The sequence below is a fragment of the Festucalex cinctus genome, chromosome 9 (assembly GCF_051991245.1).
Source record: "Festucalex cinctus isolate MCC-2025b chromosome 9, RoL_Fcin_1.0, whole genome shotgun sequence".
In the NCBI taxonomy this organism is placed as follows: domain Eukaryota; kingdom Metazoa; phylum Chordata; class Actinopteri; order Syngnathiformes; family Syngnathidae; genus Festucalex; species Festucalex cinctus.
In genome coordinates this window covers 21,709,788-21,730,102 of record NC_135419.1, presented here as the reverse complement: position 1 = coordinate 21,730,102, position 20,315 = coordinate 21,709,788, and the positions used below count along the sequence as shown (strand labels likewise).

At 39.0% G+C, this 20,315-nt stretch overlaps 2 protein-coding genes across 5 annotated transcripts in view; both read right to left on the bottom strand.

Moving 5' to 3' along the window:
- tbc1d9b (TBC1 domain family member 9b) overlaps positions 1-5,040 on the bottom strand; it is a 25,873-nt gene extending 20,833 nt beyond the window's left edge. For 2 of the 3 annotated variants that reach the window (XM_077531951.1, XM_077531952.1), the window contains exons 1-2: positions 4,740-5,040; positions 3,261-3,559 (exon numbers count right to left, since the gene is read on the bottom strand). In XM_077531951.1, coding sequence (XP_077388077.1) covers positions 3,261-3,559; positions 4,740-5,007 — 567 coding nt within the window. In that variant the 5' untranslated portion in view covers positions 5,008-5,040. The remainder of the gene's footprint in view (positions 1-3,260; positions 3,560-4,739) is intronic. The other variant, XM_077531953.1, reaches the window with a different exon arrangement.
- A 730-nt stretch (positions 5,041-5,770) lies between these two features.
- rnf130 (ring finger protein 130) lies at positions 5,771-20,260 on the bottom strand. Of its 2 annotated transcripts, none has more exons than XM_077532495.1 (9): positions 20,002-20,260; positions 17,182-17,478; positions 15,527-15,718; positions 13,422-13,666; positions 12,372-12,443; positions 12,206-12,288; positions 9,992-10,088; positions 9,705-9,903; positions 5,771-7,174 (listed from the first exon to the last, which is right to left on the bottom strand). In XM_077532495.1, exons 2-9 carry the CDS (start codon positions 17,459-17,461, stop codon positions 7,086-7,088), a joined length of 1,257 nt encoding a protein of 418 aa, XP_077388621.1. In that variant the 5' UTR covers positions 17,462-17,478; positions 20,002-20,260; the 3' UTR covers positions 5,771-7,085. The 2 variants fall into 2 exon arrangements, with proteins under 2 accessions (XP_077388621.1, XP_077388622.1); XM_077532496.1 differs by lacking the exon at positions 20,002-20,260 and adding an exon at positions 19,836-19,993.
- Between the last annotated feature and the right edge of the window lie 55 nt (positions 20,261-20,315).

Genomic DNA, 20,315 nt, shown 5'->3' with positions numbered 1-20,315 from the left:
TGATTTTTACTGTATTATAAACCCTTTGTCATTCATCATATATGTTCTTTATTCATTTACATTTTATTTATTTATTTTTTAATTTATTATACAGCATAGTATATATATATATATATATATATATATATATATATATATATATATATATATATATATATATATATATTTGTGCTGTCAAAGTTAAAGCGTTAACTAATTAATTAATCACAAAAATTAGCGCATTAATCATTGTATTACCACAGATTAATCACACTATTAATTTTGACCGCAGATGACCCCTTTTAGCCGACAGGGGTGGTTACTTTAAAGGTAGCTGTTGGAGTTTGAGCAATAAACATAACTACATGCATTAAAGTAAAGCATTTAATAAATGTTTACATATGCCGTAGGTCATTTTTTCCCATTTTAAATTATGAAAATAATTAATTGATTCGAAAAAGCAGGATGAGCGTGTGCAGTGGATATAAATTTTTGAAGACGTCCTCATAACATTAAATGTCGAAAAAATTAACACATAACTGGTGCGCTTCAAATTTAGCAGGCAAAATATGTTGGGGAAAAAAAAGCCTTTTTAAATCAGTGACTAATCACGATTAATCAAAATTCTAAGATGTGATTAATCTGATTAAAAAACATAATCGTTTGACAGCTCTAATATATATATATATAATATATATATATATATATATATATATATATATATATATATATATATATAATATATATATATATATATATATATATATATATATATATATATATAAATTTATTTACTTATTATATATGTTTTCTCATTTTGGCATGATACTTAGTTTATTATGAATGCTTTTTCATTCATCATATATGTTCTTCTTTCATTTATATTCATTTTTTCCATTAATTTATTTTTTTTTTTTTAATTTATTACAGTATACAGCACAGTGCATATTTTTTCATTTATTCTAAACGTTTTTTCGTTTTGGTATGATACTGTATTTAGTTTTTTATGAATGCTTTTTCATTCATCATTTGTTTTTTTCATTTAGTCATTTTTTCCATTAAAAGTACGTTTTTTTTTTTTTTTTACTTATACAGCACAGTATATATATATTTTTTATTTATTATAAACGGTTTTTGTTTTTGTTTTGGCATGATATTTTATTTATTATGAATGCTTTTTCATTCATCATTTGTGTTTTTCTTTTTATTTACAGTCGTTTTTCCATTAAAAGCATGTTTTTTTTATTATTATACAGCACAGTATACATTTTTTCATTTCATGTGTAGGGGTGGGCGATATTGTAAAAGTATCATATCACGATTCTTTAAAAATAAATTCACGATCTTGATTTTATCGTGATTTTTTTTGTTTTTTGTTTTTTTACATAATTTTAGACTAATCCATGCCCTGTGATTGGCTGGCAACCAGTCCAGGGTGTCCCATTTTTGTAAAATTTAAAACTTATTTAAAATGTATATAAAACACTAAAAGAAAAAAAAACAGACATCTTAAGCCAACTAATACTTCTGAACAGGTTTCAATTTAAATAGTGCAAAATTTTGAATGAATGTAAACATAAATGGTAATGAACAGCGCTTAACACCACAATAGAAATTGAACATGTTTTTTCCTCTATAAACTATCGACAAAAACAGTTTGGAATGAGATAGCAAAGTAAATAAAACACAGAATTGGAAAGTAGAAAACACTGTTTACGACAGCGTTTGCTCGTCCGCGACTCCGCGTAGTTTACAAATTCTCGTATAAGTGCGCATGTGGGCAATGTGGATTGTGGACGTGTCGCGGCGCGGTGAGAGTTGCGTACCCGTCGGCTGTCGGTTCTGAGGTGGCCGCGCTGGCACCGGCGGGGGAGCGTCACCGCGCCGGCCAAATCGCCAAATCGAGACGGCCGGGAGCGCTTTTACCCGTGAACCAACGCTTTGAAGGTACACGTCGGAAGAAGAGCCTTGGACGTGGATTTACCCGCTCTCCTCCTCCGAGGGGAGCCAGTGAGGTACTGAAAAAGCCCGCAACCGCCCACCCCCCCATGAGCAGGCTGTTCTCGTATTCCGCCTCCCCGCAACCCCACGGCTCCGGGCCACTGCAGGCGGGCGGTCGGAGCTCCCGCGAGTGTCCGAATCATCCGCGGCCAGGCGCGACGTCATTTGCTTTGGGGAGTCGTGCGGAACCTCACGGATGCTTCGGACTCCAGGTGGAGGAGTGGACACATCAGCATTAGCATGTACTTAGCATTACCATGCTGACTAGAGGAGTGGAGTAAGTTTGTGTGCGTGTTTGTGTGGGTGTGTGCGTGAAGGAGGGGAAAAAAAAAAAAAAAAGACCACACGGATGCATCAAGCATAAACCAAGCTTGAGCCCGCATAAAGTTGAACTGTATAAAATGTGCCCTACAGAAGGTATTGTCGATCTTTCAGCTTTATGAGATTGTAAACACTTAACAATCCTTAACGATCTAATATCGTCATATCGCCCACTCCTATATACATGTTTTCGTTTGGCATGATATTTAGTTTATTATGAATGCTTTTTCATTCATTATTTATGTTTTTTTCATTTACAGTCATTTTTTTTTCCATTAAACGTATGGTTTTTTTTTATTTACTTATTATACAGCACAGTATATATATTTTTTCACATATTATAGACGTTTTTTTTCGTTTTGGTATGATTTTTAGTTTATCATGAATGCTTTTTCATTCATCATTTTCATTTAGTTTATATTTCATTCATCATGTTCTTTTATTTACTTATACAACACAGTAAAAAAATGTCATTTATGATATACGTTTTTTCGTTTTAGCATATTTAGTTTATTATGAATATGCTTTTTCATTCATCATTTATGTTTTTTTCATTTACAATCTTTTTTTTTTTCCATTAAAAGCATGTTTTTTTTTAATTGACTTATTATACAGCACAGTATATATTTTCTATCTCCAGAATGCAATGTGGTGGAGCGACGCGACAGACATCGTTGGAAAGGTCTCATCGAGACAAATCCGCGGATGCCCGGATGTCCCCGTTCGGACGTAGGGTTCGGTCGCACAAAGACCAAAAAATAAATAAACAAACCAAAAAGCACACTGTTAAAAAATAAAATTACAAAATAAATAAAAAATCAAGCTGTAAAAAAAATCAGCGAAACAGCGAGGCCGCAAAAGATAAACGAGGGAACACTGTAATACAAACGATTATTGATGGACGTCAACGACTCAAATTGAACTCGTCAAAAGAAGCCCGATGGGAGGCGTCAACGTACGGAAATCTTGCCCCTGACGAAGGTGGCGACGTCGTGATCGTTGTCGAAGGCGGCGACGGTCTGCAGCAAGTTGGCCTCCAGCCAATCCCAGTGCTCTGTGATCTCCTTACGCGAGGAACCTGCCAGAAGAGGCCCACGGTCACACGCTGCTTGATTGAGGATGGACGGACGGACGGTTGGAGACTCACCGCTGGCCACGTTCCAGAAGATCTGCGAGTCGGCGGTCTGGAGGAGGATTCGGTAGGGGGCCACCCTGGCGCTGGAGTCCAGAACCACATCCAGAGTCCCCACCAACAAACCTGCAGACGCAAAAAACACTGCATCAAAAAACATGGCAACAGACAAAACAAAAACAACTTCTTGCAACCGACATATTTGTTGAGCTTATTTTGGTACCGATACTGAGATTCATCTGCTCATGCTACCAATTGACAAAAAGTTTTAACAGCAGACAGATCCAGAACTTTTGATGTTGGTACCAACTAGTGTTTGCACATTTTCATCCGACTAAAACTCTCATTAATAAAGAATAAGTGGGACTACATCAGTAAACATTTTCGTCAACTAATGAAGACAAGACGGAAATGTACTTCAATTAATAAAAATTGGACTAAAATCTATGGATATTTTAGTTCAACAACAAAAACGAGATGAAAATTAGATGATTTTGGAAACGTTCCAACAATAATGGTATGCGACTGCTAACTAATGCGGGCAAACTTACTAGCTCATAGCATTTAGCTTTTGGTGATATACTGTAATTGCGTGTCAAGTTGTTTTTCATCAAAAAGATAAGAGAAATTTGATCTGAAATAGTTTTAGATCCGAATAGGTTCAATATAAACTGCTAACAAAAAATATATACGGGGGTAAAATGGTTGTTCTGACTAAAACTAGACAAAAACGACAGTTTTTATTGACTAAAACTAGATGAATAAAATGATATTTTCTTAGACTAAAACAAGAGACTAAAATGACTACATTTAGAGTCAACTAAAAATTGACTAAATAAATACGGGATGAGATTGACAAAAAAATTAACAAGTGTGACTGAAATTGGTCTAAAACTCAGACTCAATTTCAAAATGGCAGACAAAATTAACACTAGTACCAAGTTGGTCCACTCAACGTCTTGGTACCAACAAAACTATCAGCAGAGCAGCACGCACTTCCAATAGGGTTGCTGACGTCATGACGTCCAGACGCAGCACGCAAGCAAACAAACAAACAAGCAAGCAAGCAAACAAACAAACAAAATGTCGCTACTGTGTGTCCGTCGTGACTATACTTCATCAAGGGAAGTGGCCATGGTGGCTTGTTTGTGTGTTCAAAAAAAAAAAAAAAAAAAAAGAGAAGATGACTTAGAAGAAAAAGCAAAAAACGACAAAAAGAAGACGAATGAGATCCAATCATCATAATGATGATGATGATAATGCAATAATAAGAATGAGTAGGAGGAGGAGGACGAAGACGACTGACCCGAGAGCCCCCCTCCGCGGCCGTGTCCGCGCCGCCGCTGCAGGATGAAGAACGGGTTGGCCCGCTCGGACACCCAGAGCGGGCCGGCCAGCAGAACCTCCTCCGGGTGGATCCACATGCTCCTCCTCAGCGGTTCGGTTCGCTGGTCTCTCAAAGTTCCGCTCGCCGGGAAGAGCAGAAAACTGCCGACGAACGCGACGTCGTTCTGCTTGCGTGTGTGTGTGTGTTTGTTTTGTTCGCTTCCTAACCCAGTCTGCTGACTGTACATCACTTCCGGGTTGACGCAAAGGACACGCCCTTTGCTTGCACGTCACCTACAGTTACGCGGGGGCGAAACGCACGTCGAAATGTACAAAATACATTTCTTGACATCGATGAGAAATGAAATGATGAACCTTCCTTCTGTAAAAGTGAACGTTGTTTGATGATTGTTTATGTTGAAATATATCATAAATCATTAAGGAACGAATGCATCCTAAGTGCATCACATTTTATAAATCATCGCCATTAGCTTGTTCATAATTGACGTAGATTCATGCCAAGTTTTGATGAATATTCATTTAGTTTTCAAACAATAAATGTCACGGAATAAATTTATTTAATCTTTTTTTTTTTTAACAATACGTTACTCAATTTACTTTCCCTGTATTTTGATATTGTTTTATTGACTGAGTAAACAGGAACTGCCTTCATTATTTGTATTGTACAAAATCATTAGTATGAATTTGCACAATAGTGTTTAACAATCTTTCCCTATTTTTTCTGAAAATTGTTAGTTATTAAGAATATCAAGAAAGCCCATGATAACATATTTTAGAACAAATCAGTTTCAGCTTGTGAAATGCAAACATACTGTTCATAAATTAGTATTTCTTTTTAATTGACCCATTCTCAAAAGATACAGGTTTTTGTCTCAAAATAAATGCTATGACATAATACGCTAATAGAGGTTTGCACCAATCACGTCGCACACCAGGGTCATGTGACCAGTAGAGGCAGGTCCAGCAAGCAAGATGATTGATTGACAGGTGTCAAAGGAGCAGCATTTTATTAGTGACAGACTACAAATCAACTACAGTACATTAATTTCTCACTCTCGCACACGTGTATGCCATCATATTTTACAACAAACATGAAGTCATATAATTATTAAAGTTAGTGTGTAAATGCTCAAACCTTTTCCTACATTTACTTGACGTTGCCATGTGCAAACAACTATATCCTGTATTTCAATCACAGATCAATAAGTATTGATCATCTCCCACTCACAAATACATAAATTAACAATTCTGAAGGCATTGAGAGTCCCAATCTGGATTCATATCTGCTTATTCTTGTTATGACTAAATATGCAAATGTGATTATTATTTATTTACTGACGCACGTCGTATGCTTTGGCTCACGCTTCTAGTAGATTGTAGGATATATATTTCCTCGTGATAATGCTCGATATAAATTTGTGTTAATGCTGTTTTACATCATAATAATTGTTAAGGGTCGTGACCCTCGTATAGGGGAGCAGCCCAGAGTCGGACGGACTTTCAGGGAGTTCATACGAGCGCAAAAGTGAAGGTCGCTGCCAGGATGTCACTTGCTTTCATGTCGGCCGCTTAGCTGCTCAGCTAACTAGCGCAAACTAGCTGGTTAGTTGGTTAGCAAGCACATCCGTTCGTCTCTAGATGCTTTCTTTCCTCGTCTTGCTACGCTAACGCCAGTTTACTTTTAAACGCCTTTCCCTTTGCTCGTTTTGTGCCAATTTCAGCTTGCCGTTAGCATGCTTCGCTAAGCTAACCTTTAGCATCAGGTGCTAAAGCATCAAAACGTGCCAGACTGGCGTCCGTTTTGGACAACTGGCAGAACCTGCAAATGAAAAGCACACGCCACATGCCGCTCAGAGATGAAACTGCCACAAACACGGTTACCATGGCGACGTGACAACGGGAACAAAAAAAAGGGGGGGGGGGGGGGGCTGTGCTCTTCCCAGGTCACGTGATTGTCTTTTCTGAAGTTCTGGTTCTGGTCTCAGTTCTGGACTGGGCTTGCTTCAAAAGCGCCCGTTGTTCCGCTTTCTTTGGTTGCAGTCACGTCCGCTGACCCACATTCTGTGAAGCACAACTTCTCAAACCTCCAGGAAAGCAGAACCGGATTCACTTTTTCACGGAACATTCACCAGTCCACTTGTTCTGCTCTGAAAGCCAGTGAGACCAGAACCAGAGTCAAGTCAAGTCCGCTTGCTCCGCAACACTTTGAGTCCAGTGTCCTAACACAGGTCAGAACGTTTGTGTGTGTTTGTGTGTGCGAAAAAGGAGGAGGAGGAGGAGGAGGGGGTTGCCATGGCAACAACCTTCACGACTTGTCGTCGTACAAGTCGAGACGGGCCTGAAGGTCTGGCAGCTCCGTGCGAGGCGCGGGCGTCGACGGCAAGAAGTGACCGCCTGCACGCATCCAAAACAAACAAAACAAAACAAAACAAAACATTTCACGCACACTCCAAATGACAACTTGCAATTTGGGCACTACATTTTTCAAATTTAACATCACAAAAAAATAAATAAATAAATATTAGGGCCACGTATAAATATTTATTTCAGAGGGCGGAGGCAATATTCTGAGAAAAAAAACTCGCAAACTCCACTTTTATTTGAGAGGAAAAAAAAGTTGTAAATTTGTGAGTTTCAAAAGTGGCAATTTTCCAAGTTTATAAAGTTTTTTTAGAAGGCGGGGGCAATATTCCGAGAAAAAAGAAAAAAACAAGTGGTAAATCTGCCACTTTCTAAAGTGGCAAATTTGAGAGAAAAAAATCTCGTAAAATGGCAAATTTAGAAAGTGGCAAATTTCCGTTTTTAGAGGGTGGGGGCAATATTCAGAGAAAAAAAAACGAGTGGAAAATTTGCCACTTTGTGGCAAATTTGTGAGAAAAAAAAATCTTAATTTTGTGAGTTTCGAAAGTGGCAAAGTTGCAAGAAAAAAAAAAGGAAATTTGTGACTTTGTAAAGTGGTAGATTTGCATCAAAAAAATCTCATAAATTTTCAACTTTCTAAAGTGGCAAATTTCCGAGTTTATAAAGTTTTTTAGAGGGTGGGGCAATATTCAGAGAAAAAAAAAAAAAAACGAGTGGAAAATGTGCCACTATGGCAAATTTGCCACTGCAAATCAACTTTCTAAAGTGGCAAATTTGCAAGTTTCTAAAGTGGCAAATGTGCAAATTTATAAAGTGGCAGATTTTGGAGGGGTTTTTTTAACGCAAATTTTCCACTTTCTAAACTCGCAAATTTACGAGTTTTAGAAAGTGGCAAATTTTCGATTTTTTTTCTCGGAATATTCCCTCCGCCTTCCCCAAGCAATATATATTTATACATGGTCCTAATTAGGGAGGTAACGATATCCAAACATCACGATACGATATTATCACAATATGCATTGACAAAAGCAATACGATAATTATCCCGATATTGTGGGAGCGTTGATGATATTTAAAAAAGATCACAATATTGTAAAAAAAAAAAAAAGAGCTCATACTAAAAAAAAAAAAAGCACAATATTGTGATTTTGTGCATAACAGCAATGCAATATAAACCAACTACAATCTGTAATAACAATATTGAGGCACTTACCGTATTTTCACGACTATAAGGCGCACTAAAAGCCTTCAATTTTTTCAAAAGCTGACCATGTGCCTTATAATCCAGTGCGCCTTATATATGGATCAATATTGAGCCGCAACAGGTCTCGCTGTCAATACGCTATTGGTGACCCTGCACGACCAGTGACTCGCATGCGCAGAAGATCCCGCCTTCTTGGATCGCTCTCTAATACTAATACTTTACCTCAGGGAAAATAATAAAACAGCTGTTTATTCAATTTGGGAGTGAATGGAGTTGTCAGAAAGCTGGTTTGTAATCTATTAATAAAGTTTGACTGACCTATCTGACTGTTTGGTTGACATTCCCTTTAGTGCAGCACCATCTAATGGATGCATAACGTAACCCCAGCCTCTACTGTAGCGCCTTATATATGGAAAACGTTTTAAAATATGTCATTCATTGAAGGTGCGACTTATAATGCAGGGTGCCTTATAATGTGGTGCGCCTTATATATGGAAACAGTTTTAAAATATGTCATTCATTGAAGGTGCGCCTTATAATGAGGTGCGCCTTGTGTGGAAGTGTAGTGTGGAAAATATGGTACTTGCTAATGCAAGCACACATGATTGCTTCACAAGCAAATTAGGTTCCCCTTATCTGACAATTAGCATAGATTTTAAAAATAGAAGGTCAAAACATCCCTAATGAAAATTAAATTGCACTAATAAACTAGGCACTAGAGGGTGCTAGAACTGCACAAATGGAAATCAACCTGACTTTTTTAACAGATGTGTTCCTTTGAAATATTGTGAACATGACGACGACGATATTCTGGCAGTTTTAATATCACGATATTGCCCTTATCGTGAGATCCCTAGTCCTATTACACCATTGTAGAAAACAGCCCTAAAATACAATCTAAAAAAAAAAATCTAAATGAAATCTCATCTCATTTCACATCATTGAAAATAAATCTGCGAAAACATCTCAAAAGTATCACAGTTTTTAAAAAAAAAAGGCCAAAAATATTGAAAAAGAAAATCAAATAAAACTCCACTGCCCAAACTCTCAATAATTTGTGTGGAATAAAATTCAATCTTCAGGCTGGAATTTTTTTTTCTTTTCTTTGCAGTTCTGCAAATGACTTTCAAATTTTGTGGAGCAATTTTTGAAGGGTTACGGTAATCCAGCTAATCCATGAGGCGCAAAATGCTAACTTTGCCTCGCAACCTGCAATGTCAAACTGCTTGACATGCCCCCCCCCCAAAAAAATAGAATAAAATCAACATGGAATAAAAATTACGTGTTAGGGAAGCCATCGAAAAAAAAGAATGTTGCGTGCAAAAGTAAATGTCAAGATCAAAGGAGCAAACATCTTACTGCTGACGGCGATGGCGATGTCGGCGGGTGTGTGGGGCGGAGCCTCCGGGCGGGGAGGGCTGAGTGGCTCCAGGCTGACGGCGGGTCGGCCGGCAGCGCGCCGTCCGGGCGACGCCCTCGGGCCGGTGGCGGACGATGGCGGACCCTCGCCGGAACGCTCCGCGTCCGGGACCTCGCTGTCCGCGCAGGGGACGCCGCTCTACGCAGCAAACGGCATCAGCAAGGTGGTGACGCCACTAAGACCAAGACCAAGACCAAGACCAAGACCAAGACGAAACTGTACTCACCGCGATGCCGAGAGCCTTGAGGATGTTGAGCTTGCACATGGGGCACGTGTAGTGCTCGTTCAGCCACGGATCCACGCACGTCTTGTGGAACACGTGCCTGAAATGTGTGACATCATCATCTCCATGACAACGGGACCAAACGATGGCTACGAAGGGCGGAGCCTTGGCGCTAGAACCACGATGTGCGATACGAGGCTCAGGAGAACTATTATCTCACGATATGACCATACCGCCATTATCCATATATTGCTCAGGTCATCAATCCATGATCATTAGGGGTGTGAATTGCCTAGTACCTGACGATTCGATTCGTATCACGATTCACAGGTCACGATTCGATTCGATACCGATTAATCCCGATACGAATTTATAAGTCGATTGTTGCGATTTTTTTTCATTCAAATTTAGAAAATACTAATCAGTAAGCTTGTAGAGTGTAAGATTTATATGAAAATGTATTATTTATTTATCTGAAATTTCAGTCTTATAGAGGTTGTAATCTGTTTCATGTTTGAACAGCATTAAAATAAAATATTAAGGCTTAATGTTCCGTTCATATAACATTCTTCCATGCTCAAGGTGTGAATCCGAACCCGAAGTCAGACGTTTTGTTGAATATTTTTCCATTAAAAATGGAAGTTTAAAAATCGATTCACACACACAAAAAAAAAAAAAAAAAAAAAAAAAGGCAATGATGATAAGACATTGAATCGGTAAGACTACCGAATGAACAATTCTGAGCTCTTAAAAAAAAAAAAAAAAAAAAAAAAAATCGATTTTTTTCGATTCAAGAATCGCGCGATGTAGTATCGCGATATATCGCCGAATCGATTTTTTTTTAACACCCCTAATGATCATCGACCATAAAACGACTGGAGACATAAACGGGACGGTTTGTTTTTGTACCATCACTGAAACACAATATTCAAACTGCTGTCTTCTTCACACTGAGTTTTTTTTTAAACAAATACAAATGTCTTGTTAACTTTCTGTCAACAAATTGGTGTCTTTCTTAAACACTTTTGTTTCATTTTATAAACTGTGACACAATTTTTATGTGTAACATTGCAAAAAGTAGATCATTAAATCAAATGACTTCAATACTAAATCAATCCAATTCAATCAAAATTAATATTCCTCAGAAATTGTGTGCCTCAAAATGTTAAAATTGAAGATATAGTCCACATTTTTCATAGAAACGTATACAAAACGGAGTCAGTTGCAGGACATATCACTGATCTATATATATGACTGGATAGCTGATAGGCCAAGACTTTTGAGGTCACGAGGCGGCCATATTGCTCCTCCCAAGAAACGTTTCTCGCCATACCATCCGTTACATTTACAGTATTGAAATTGGAGAACAGTACTTAGTAGAAACAGCATGATTTATGGTGTTTTAAATGTATGAAACATCAACAAGTTAAATACATGCACAGTATAAATTATATGCTTAATGATGTTTAGTACAGGAGGAAACTTGTATATATATTTTTTATTAAAGATTCTAACTGTAATTCAACAAAAGAGGCCTCTGCCAAATCTCTCATCTGTACGTATAGCGTATAGTTGATACAGTTGTCTGCGCATGAGGTGGGAGTAACAGGTGGGAGTAACAAGATGGCCGCCCTGTGACTTTAACAGCTTGCACTGGCGTGTATGGGCTATTGGCTATCCAGTCATATATACAGGTCAGTGGGACAGATAAATGTCTTCCACAAATCAAAGAGCGCTGATGAGCCTTCTTCACCTGACAACTTGCGTCCGTTTCCCCGCCACTCTTATGAGGCGCTCCCCCTAGTGGCCCACCACATAATTGCTCAATAAGTCATGAACAATGGAGCCGTTATAGTGGCTGTTTATGAACTACAAATATCGCCCTACTTGCATAGGCAAATCGCCAATCTATCGGGAGACAAAGCATCACGATTTATCGTGATATCAATATATCGTCGCACTCCTACTTGGCGCCATCTTGTGGCATTTGACAGCAACAAGCTGTTGAGATGTCGTCATGTCGTCACCTCGTTTGGTGGATTGGCACAAATTAATGTTTATATTCATTCTAGACTATTTCTGTGTGCTCTTTTCATTTTTTTCTGGACTGCCAAGGTATCCGACTCTTTATTGGCAGATCTTTCAAATCAAATCGGCTGCGCATGAGCGTCACTCTGGCTCTGCCTGTTTTGTGCACCGGGCAGTCGCGTGACTTACTTGCAGGGAAGGATGCGGACCACGTCGTTCAGCTGGTACGCTTCGATGCAAACCGCGCAGTGGTTGAAATCGGGATCCGTCTCCTACACGCACGCACATCATAAATGCAAATCAAAAACACAAACATACACACATATATATTGAGAATATTTTTTTTTCTTTTGACCTTATCGCCTTTCTTCACCGTCCTGGTGCCCAACTTCCCGATGGCCTTTTTGACCGCGTCACCCAGACGACGCTGATGACACACAATATATACCATATGACATATAATCCATCCATCCACTTTCTTGATGTGTATATATATATATATATATATATATATATATATATATATATATATATATATATATATATATATATATATATATATATATATATATATATATATATATATAGTATAATAATAACAACATATAATAATAATAACAATAATAATGATGATCAATAATAATAATATGTAATATATAATCACACGCAAAACACATACACACTTATTTACACACACTCACGCAAATGTTTATTACCATTAACTCATTCAAACCCAAAAATGTTTAAATACGTTTTTTTAATACTTTGTCCTGCGCTCCTAAAAATTTATTTATATGTTAATGTATTTTTTTTTATGTTTTTTTTTATGCTTGGGCAGGAGGCTTTGATACAGCTTCTGACATAAAAAGATCGCTTAAAGCAATGGCAGTTATTACAAAAAACGGCCAGTAGGTGGCAGTAAAGTATAAGAAATCAGCCATGGCTATGTTGCAACAAGCTCTTTTTGCCAGTGTTTTCAACACGTTTGTGAGTATTTATGAAACTTAGCTGTATTCTAATGCTAATTTCTTCAAAATGGAATCTGGTACAAATATACATTTATTTCCTGACTCTAATCTTTCTTTTGGTAGGCTCCATGTTTTGATAGCAAGTGGACACAATATTGTGTGGGCCTTGTAAAAATCAGTCCTAATCCAGTTAAACAGCTGGGAGCGAAAGGTGGTTGCTTCTGTCAAAATGGCTGCCAGAGTGAATGAGTTCATATTTATGAAACAAAAAGCAAAAACTAAAAGTAAAACAAAAACTACTAAACACTCAAATGAAGCAGTTTGTAAAAAAAAAGTAAGAAAGGAAGGCAAAGAAAAGCAAACAAAACTGAAAAGTGTAAAACCATCGTAAGCCTGACTGGCTGGCATGCAAACGCAAACGCAGAGACGTGACGTACGTGCGCGGCTTTGCCGTTTCGAATCTGCTGGATGTAGTAGAAGACGAGCCAAGTGGACGACATGATCATGAAGACGAAGACGAAGAGGGACACGAAGATCATGGAGGTTTGGTTGGCGCTGAGGCCGGAGGGACTGCGCTGGCCCACCAGGACCGTTGCCAGCACGCTCAGGTTGCGTTCCAGCTGGGCCACGATGTCTTTGCCGTACGCTTCCGTGATCATCACCGCCACCGTCTCGCCCGTACCTGACACACACACACACCCACACACACCGCAGCGCGTCACCGGACGCCGGGACCCACCCGACCGGATCGGAGCCGGCCCGTACTCGGTCTCCCGCGTTCTTGGCCACCATCTACCTTTACGTTTTTTTTTGTTTTTTTGTTTTTTTTTGCTCGAGCATACAGAAAACTATGATGCACCCTCTCACTGCAAAGAATGGTTGAAGAAATGGTAGTTATGACACAATCGGCCAGCAGGTGGAAGCCGAGTATAAGAGATCAACCTGGGCCATGTTGAAAAATAAGCTCAAATACCACTGACCTGTAGATAGGACTGGATAGCTGAGAGCCCTGTATGGGTGCAAGCCGTTGAAGTCACAGGGCGGCCATCTTGTTACTCCCACCTCACGAGCAGACTACTTTATAAACTAAACTACTTTATAAACGTACAGATGAGACATATGCAGCTCGTAGGCAGTTTGTATAAGGCCGGAGGCGGGGTGGGGGTTTGTGCAGGGGTGCTCACTATTTTTTAACAAGTTAAAAAAATAATTAAACAAGTATGTGCTGCTTTGAAGACCCCCTTTTTCTCTTATCGCTCAGTTCCTTAGACCCCAATATTCGAATTGGAAGAGGCATCTTTTGTTCAATTACAGATATAAAGCTTTCATTAAAAAAATGCAAGTTTCCTCCTGTAATTAACATAATTAAGCATATCATTTCTACATGTATTTAAGGCAAGTTGTAAAATGTCTTTAGTCTTCTTGTTTATGTAACTCATTCAAACCTAAAAACGTATAAATATGTTTTTTAATACTTTGTCCTGTACTCCCAAAAACATATGTATATGTTTTTTGGGGGTTTTTATGCTAGAGCATAAAAGCCTTTGATACAGCTTCTGACATGAAAAGGTCGCTTATGGCAATTCTAGTAATTACAAAAACGGCAGCAGGTGGCAGCAGAGTATAATAGATCAACCAGGACCATATTGCAACAAGCTCTTTTTGCCAGTGTTTTCATCAGGAATGTGAATAATGCTGAAACTTAGCAATATTGAAATATACATTTCTTTCCTGGTGAAAGAAGAAATTGTAATCTTTCTTTTGGTAGGTTCCATGTTTTTATAGCAATAGAAGACAATATTCTGTGGGCTTTGAAAAATCAGTCAAAATCCAGCAAAGCCAGGAGCAAAAGGGGGTGGGGCTTCACTCAAAATGGCTGCTGGGAGTGAATGAGTTAATAAATTTAAAAGATGACAAATCATGCTGTTTGTACTAAGTAGTGTCTGAAATGTCCACTTTGGATCCTGTAAATGTATTGTATGGCGAGAAACGTTTGTTGGGAGGAGCAATATGGCGGCCTCGTGACTTCAAAAGTCTTGGCCTATCGGCTATCCAGTCTTATACAAAGATCAGTGCCAAATACTCACAATTCTAATTAGATTTGTCAATAATTATGAAACTTAGCTATATTCTCATGCTAATTGCTGCAAAACGGAAACAGTATACAAATATAGTACATAAAAATACTTTTTTTTTTTTTCCTGATGAAAGAAGAGACTTTAATCTTTCTTTTGGTAGCTTCCATGTTTTGATAGTAATGTAAGACAATATTGTGTGGGCCTTGTAAAAATCTGTCCAAATCCAGTGGGACAGCCAGGAGTAAAGGGGCTTGTTTTAGTCAAAATGGCCGCCAGTCAATCAGTTCAAGAGTTGAAAGGCGTTCAATATGAATTTATCAGTGAATTGTCTGCTGAATACTCGCTGAAAACAGCTTGACTGGACCCTGTTTGGTGGCCAAGACCAGTGAGTGCATCTAGCGGCACGTCTAGAGCCAGGAAGTCTCCCGTTAGTCCGTTAGCACGTTAGCATGCTGATGACTGACCTTCGTGGCCCATCTTGACCGTCTTGTTGGTGGAGTTGTTGTAGATGAGCACGGCGGAGGCGTTGAAGGCGGCCGCCTTCAGGATTTTCTCCTTGAAGGTGCAGTTTCCCCTCTGCAGCAGCGCCACCCACTGGACGCCACGAGGAGGCGCCGCAAAGCGCGTGTTGGGGTCGCAGCCCTGACGGTCCACCACTGCGCAAAAAAAACAAATAAAAAAATAAAAAAATATAAAAAAAAATAAAAGATTCTAATGGATTTGCAAGTGGCGAGTCACTGTGATATCACAGCTGGAAACTTTTAAAAAGAACAGCAAAAAACAATGGAAGGAAACTTTTTTTTTTTTTTTTTTTTTTGGTGGGGGGGGGGATATTTGGAACGTTTGATGGTGACAAGAAAACGAGTACGCGCGAGTGCCTGGCAAACGTCTTTGCAACCTTGATCGAACCGTACCAAAAAACTACACCGCTACGTGCACATGCTGGCGAAGCTTGCTGAGCCACGACCACTGATCTATATATATGACTGGATAGCCAATAGGCCAAGACTTTTTAAGTCACAAGGCCGCCATATTGCTCCTCCCAACAAACAATTCTCGCCATACCATCCGATACATTTACACGATCAAGTTTGGACAACATTTGCAGATGGTACTTCGTAGAAACAGCATGATTTATGCTGTTTTCAGTTTGTTAAACATAAACAAGAGTACTTAAATATATGTATCCCGCCTCCAGCCTTAAACTAACTGCCTACAAGCTGTATATGTCTCATCTGTACATACACCGTATAGTTTATACTAGGGGTGTGCCAAAAATTTAAAAAATGGATTCTCACAAGAATGGCGATTCTCATTTAGTCCAATTCAGAATCGATTTTAAATGGATTTTATTTCAATGATTTGATATTGTCTTGCCCTTGTTTGTGTACTGGGAACACTGTTGAACCCCATTTGGCCACTTAGGGGCAGTGTGGTTCCGTGCGTTCTGATACACAGTGAAGTTGTTGCCACTTTAGTGAGTAGAAGGAAAACGTCACCATCAAGTTATGTCAATAAAAGTTGATTTTTTTTGCAGCATAGGAAGAGTAATGTTAAGCTGTTTCTCTGTATACATTCCTAAAGCATTTTCGTATGTATAGTCGTTCTTTTGAGTGATAAAAGTGCCTCGAGTAGCGCGCTAATTTGCATTCGCCAGTCAGCTCATGATGATTCTTTGCTCATCTATAAAACGAAGCAGATATTGTTGTTAGTCGAATCATTCGGAATCTAATCGCAGACCCAAAAATTGGAATCGAATCGTGAGACAGTCAAAGATTCCCACCCCTATTTGATACAGTAGTCTGCTCGCGGGGTAGGAGTAGCAAGATGGCCGCCCTGTGACTTCAATGGCTTGTGCTGGCGTGTACGAGCTATCAGCTATCCTGTCATATATATAGGTGAGTGTCCACGACTCATGAGCTTCAATGCGATGCCGTGTGCGCGTGATTTTTGCTTCCAAACACTCAAATGCAAAATTCATCAGAATGAATTTTTGGACTTGACTTGAAGTGAGAAAAACAGAGGAGACCTTTGAGTGAAAAGAACGTTTTGGCTTTTGTTTTGCGCATGTTCGCGTGTGTGTGCGATGTGTGACGTGCGTACGTTTGCGCACGTTTACCTCCATGATGCGGCGTTGGCGTGACGACGAGCAGCGCGCGGGTGTCGACTTTGGGCGAGTTCTGTCCGTAGGTTCCGTCCTCACTGCTCATGACGTGGACGGCGTGTCCGCGCGCGTCCATCACGCTGGCGTTGACCGTGGCGCTCACGTACTCCTCAATCACCAACCTGCTGTCGGCGCGGTCAAAGCGGCCCGCCCGCGTCCACGTGGTCCGCACCAGCGCCAGGACCAAGACCAAGACCGAGGGGACGCCGAGCCCGCTCCGGCTGACGGACGTCATGCTGTCTTCATCCAAAACTGTCGACGGGCAAAAAAACAAACAAACAAAATCAAAATCAAAATGGCAACAATTCATCTCGCCGATAATCACCTTAAATTCAGCAACTAGGGCTGCTCCATTATAAAGAAAATATTCATCATTATTATTTTGCTAATAATTTTAATAACGATTATATTTTTGTTACAAAACAAGAAAATGCTTAAACGTAAAAATTATTAAGAGAAATACAATTCTTTGAAACACTATAATTATTAGGGGTGTGAATTGCCTAGTACCTGACGATTCGATTCGTATCACGATTCACAGGTCACGATTCGATTCGATACCGATTAATCCCGATACGAATTTATAAGTCGATTGTTGCGATTTTTTTTCATTCAAATTTAGAAAATACTCATCAGTAAGCTTGTAGAGTGTAAGATTTATATGAAAATGTATTATTTATTTCTCTGAAATTTCAGTCTTATAGAGGTTGTAATCTGTTTCATGTTTGAACAGCATTAAAATAAAATATTAAGGCTTAATGTTCCGTTCATATAACATTCTTCCATGCTCAAGGTGTGAATCCTAAAAAAATAAAATAAAATAAAATAAAATAAAAAAATAAAAAAATAAAAAATCGATTCTGACGATTATTGAATCGATTCGAGAATCGCGCGATGTAGTATCGCGATATATCGCCGAATCGATTTTTTTTTAACACCCCTAATAATTATGCATGTTCCTTTTGGATGAAACAAAATTTATTCAATTAGTTATTTTAAAATTGAAAAAAGGTACAAATGTAGAATATTTATGTGCAAGAAAATTAATAAATTTATGTGCAAATAAAATAAGTAAATAAATAAATAAATGTATGTGCAAATAAGTAAATATTAAAATACATTTAAATACAAATAAATAAATTTAAACAACGCAAACAACTCAAAATTAATATAACTAATCTTTTTTATGATTATCCTGATTTTGTAATTGTGGAGTGTAATTAGGATTAATTGCACAGCCCGATCAGCAACTTCGAGTGACGGTCAACCTTTCATCAATAACCATAAAAAACAACAAAGAATAATAGGAATGAAAAAAAGATTTTGCTTCTGTGTTTTTGATTGTAGTATTGTTCATGTTTTGTTGTTCGAGTCGCAAAAGTGCGATTAAAGTGCAGGTGAGCTGGGTGACAGCGGCAACCCAAGATGGCCGCGATACGAGGCTCACGATAATTATCTCACGATATAACGATACCTTGATTAATGATATATTGGTCAGGTAATTAGTCCACAATAATCTGCGATAAAATGACTCAAGACATAAACTGATTTTTTTCCAATGAGAAAATTATTTCTTTTTGGACACAATATTCAAAGTGCTGTCTTTTCCACACTGAGTACTTTGTTTTTGTTTTTTTAAACAAATACTAATATCTTCTTAACAAAGACAACTTTCTGTCAACAAATTTTGTGTCTTTCTTAAACATTATTGTCATGCAACATGTCAGTCAATCAAATAGTCAATTGGTTCATTTCATAAACTGTGACACATTTTTCTGTGTCACACTGCAAAAGTAAATCAATAAAATGACTTCAATATTAAATCCAATTAAATTAATATTCCTCGGAAATTGTGTGCTTCAAAAAGTCGAAACATAAAATGTTTTAGAATGTTAAAATTAAAGATAAAATACACATTTTTCATAGAAATGTGCGTAAGTGAGTCCGTTGCTGGGTAGATAAATGTCTTCCACAAATCAAAGTAAGAGTATGAGAGTCTTGTTCGCTTGAAGACTTGCGTCCATTTCGCCACCACTCTTAGAGGCGCTCCCCCTAGTGGCCCGCCAAGTAATTGCTCAGTAGGTCGCAATATATCAACTACAAATATCGCAATACTTCCGGAGTCATATCGATAATCTATTGGGAGACGATTTATCACAATATCGATACAGCATCACACTCCATTCCTATTCCACCCACGCAACTTTCATGAATACGGCGTGTTCTTGTCAACATCATTTTGGACTTGACTAAAAGTGTCCAACTACTTGCAACTACACAAGTTGGGTAACAGTAAAACTTGTCCATGCTTTCTGGCCTCTTCCATGAAAGCAGAACTTGAATTTGATCAAAATAAAAACGCTTTTACTTTAGAAAACAACAATCAGCACGTCTGCCAATTTCCTGACAGACCAAACCTGCAACTGTGACGTCATGTCTGTGTGCCCTTTTCCATGTGATCCACATCTTCGGCTCATTTGCTGCCCTCTAATCTCGTCCATCCTGACGTCCGACGTCAACCTCCCTTTCCTAAAGTGTCCTCTCTTATGTGTCTCTTTCCAAGGCCAGATGACCGCAATCATTATCATCATCATCATCATCATGCTCACCTTCAGGCCTGCTGCCACGGTTTGTGTTTGTTGTGTAGTTTTGCGTGAGGAGGAACTAAAAAGACACACACTGTCCGTCCATCCATCCGTCCGTCCATCCATGCATGCATGCATCCATCCATCCATCGATTGCGTTTAATGGACCCGTGCAGCGTGCACGACTCACGTCTTTCGTCGAAGCGCGTGCACGCGGACGCACAGGCGGCCTTCCTTTCCTTCCTGGTGACTCTCGATCCCCGTCCTCGCCGGTGGACGGCTTCGGGTTTGAATGGACGAGGGGGTCCTCGTCTCTCTCGCTCGTTCCTGTTGCTCCTCCGAGTCCCCTCGAAACCTTTTTAGGGGTTTGTTTTGGTTCCGCTAACGCTCGTGCGCTGCGGAAGCTCCACCAGTTCGGCAGTTGCGCAGCGCGCATGCGCAGACGCTGATGCACTCTGCGCCCGGGTGTTTGCGTTTCGCTACCGAGATGTTCATCAAGTATCG

Excerpts from the sequence above, each read along its gene's own strand:
- rnf130 (XM_077532495.1), bottom strand. The coding sequence starts at position 17,461 with ATGACGTCCGTCAGCCGGAGCGGGCTCGGCGTCCCCTCGGTCTTGGTC. Across the intron at positions 15,719-17,181 it reads GCCAACGCCGCATCATGGAG|TGGTGGACCGTCAGGGCTGC; the intron begins GTAAACGTGCGC and ends TTTTTTGCGCAG. Across the intron at positions 12,289-12,371 it reads CGGTGAAGAAAGGCGATAAG|GAGACGGATCCCGATTTCAA; the intron begins GTCAAAAGAAAA and ends GCGTGCGTGTAG.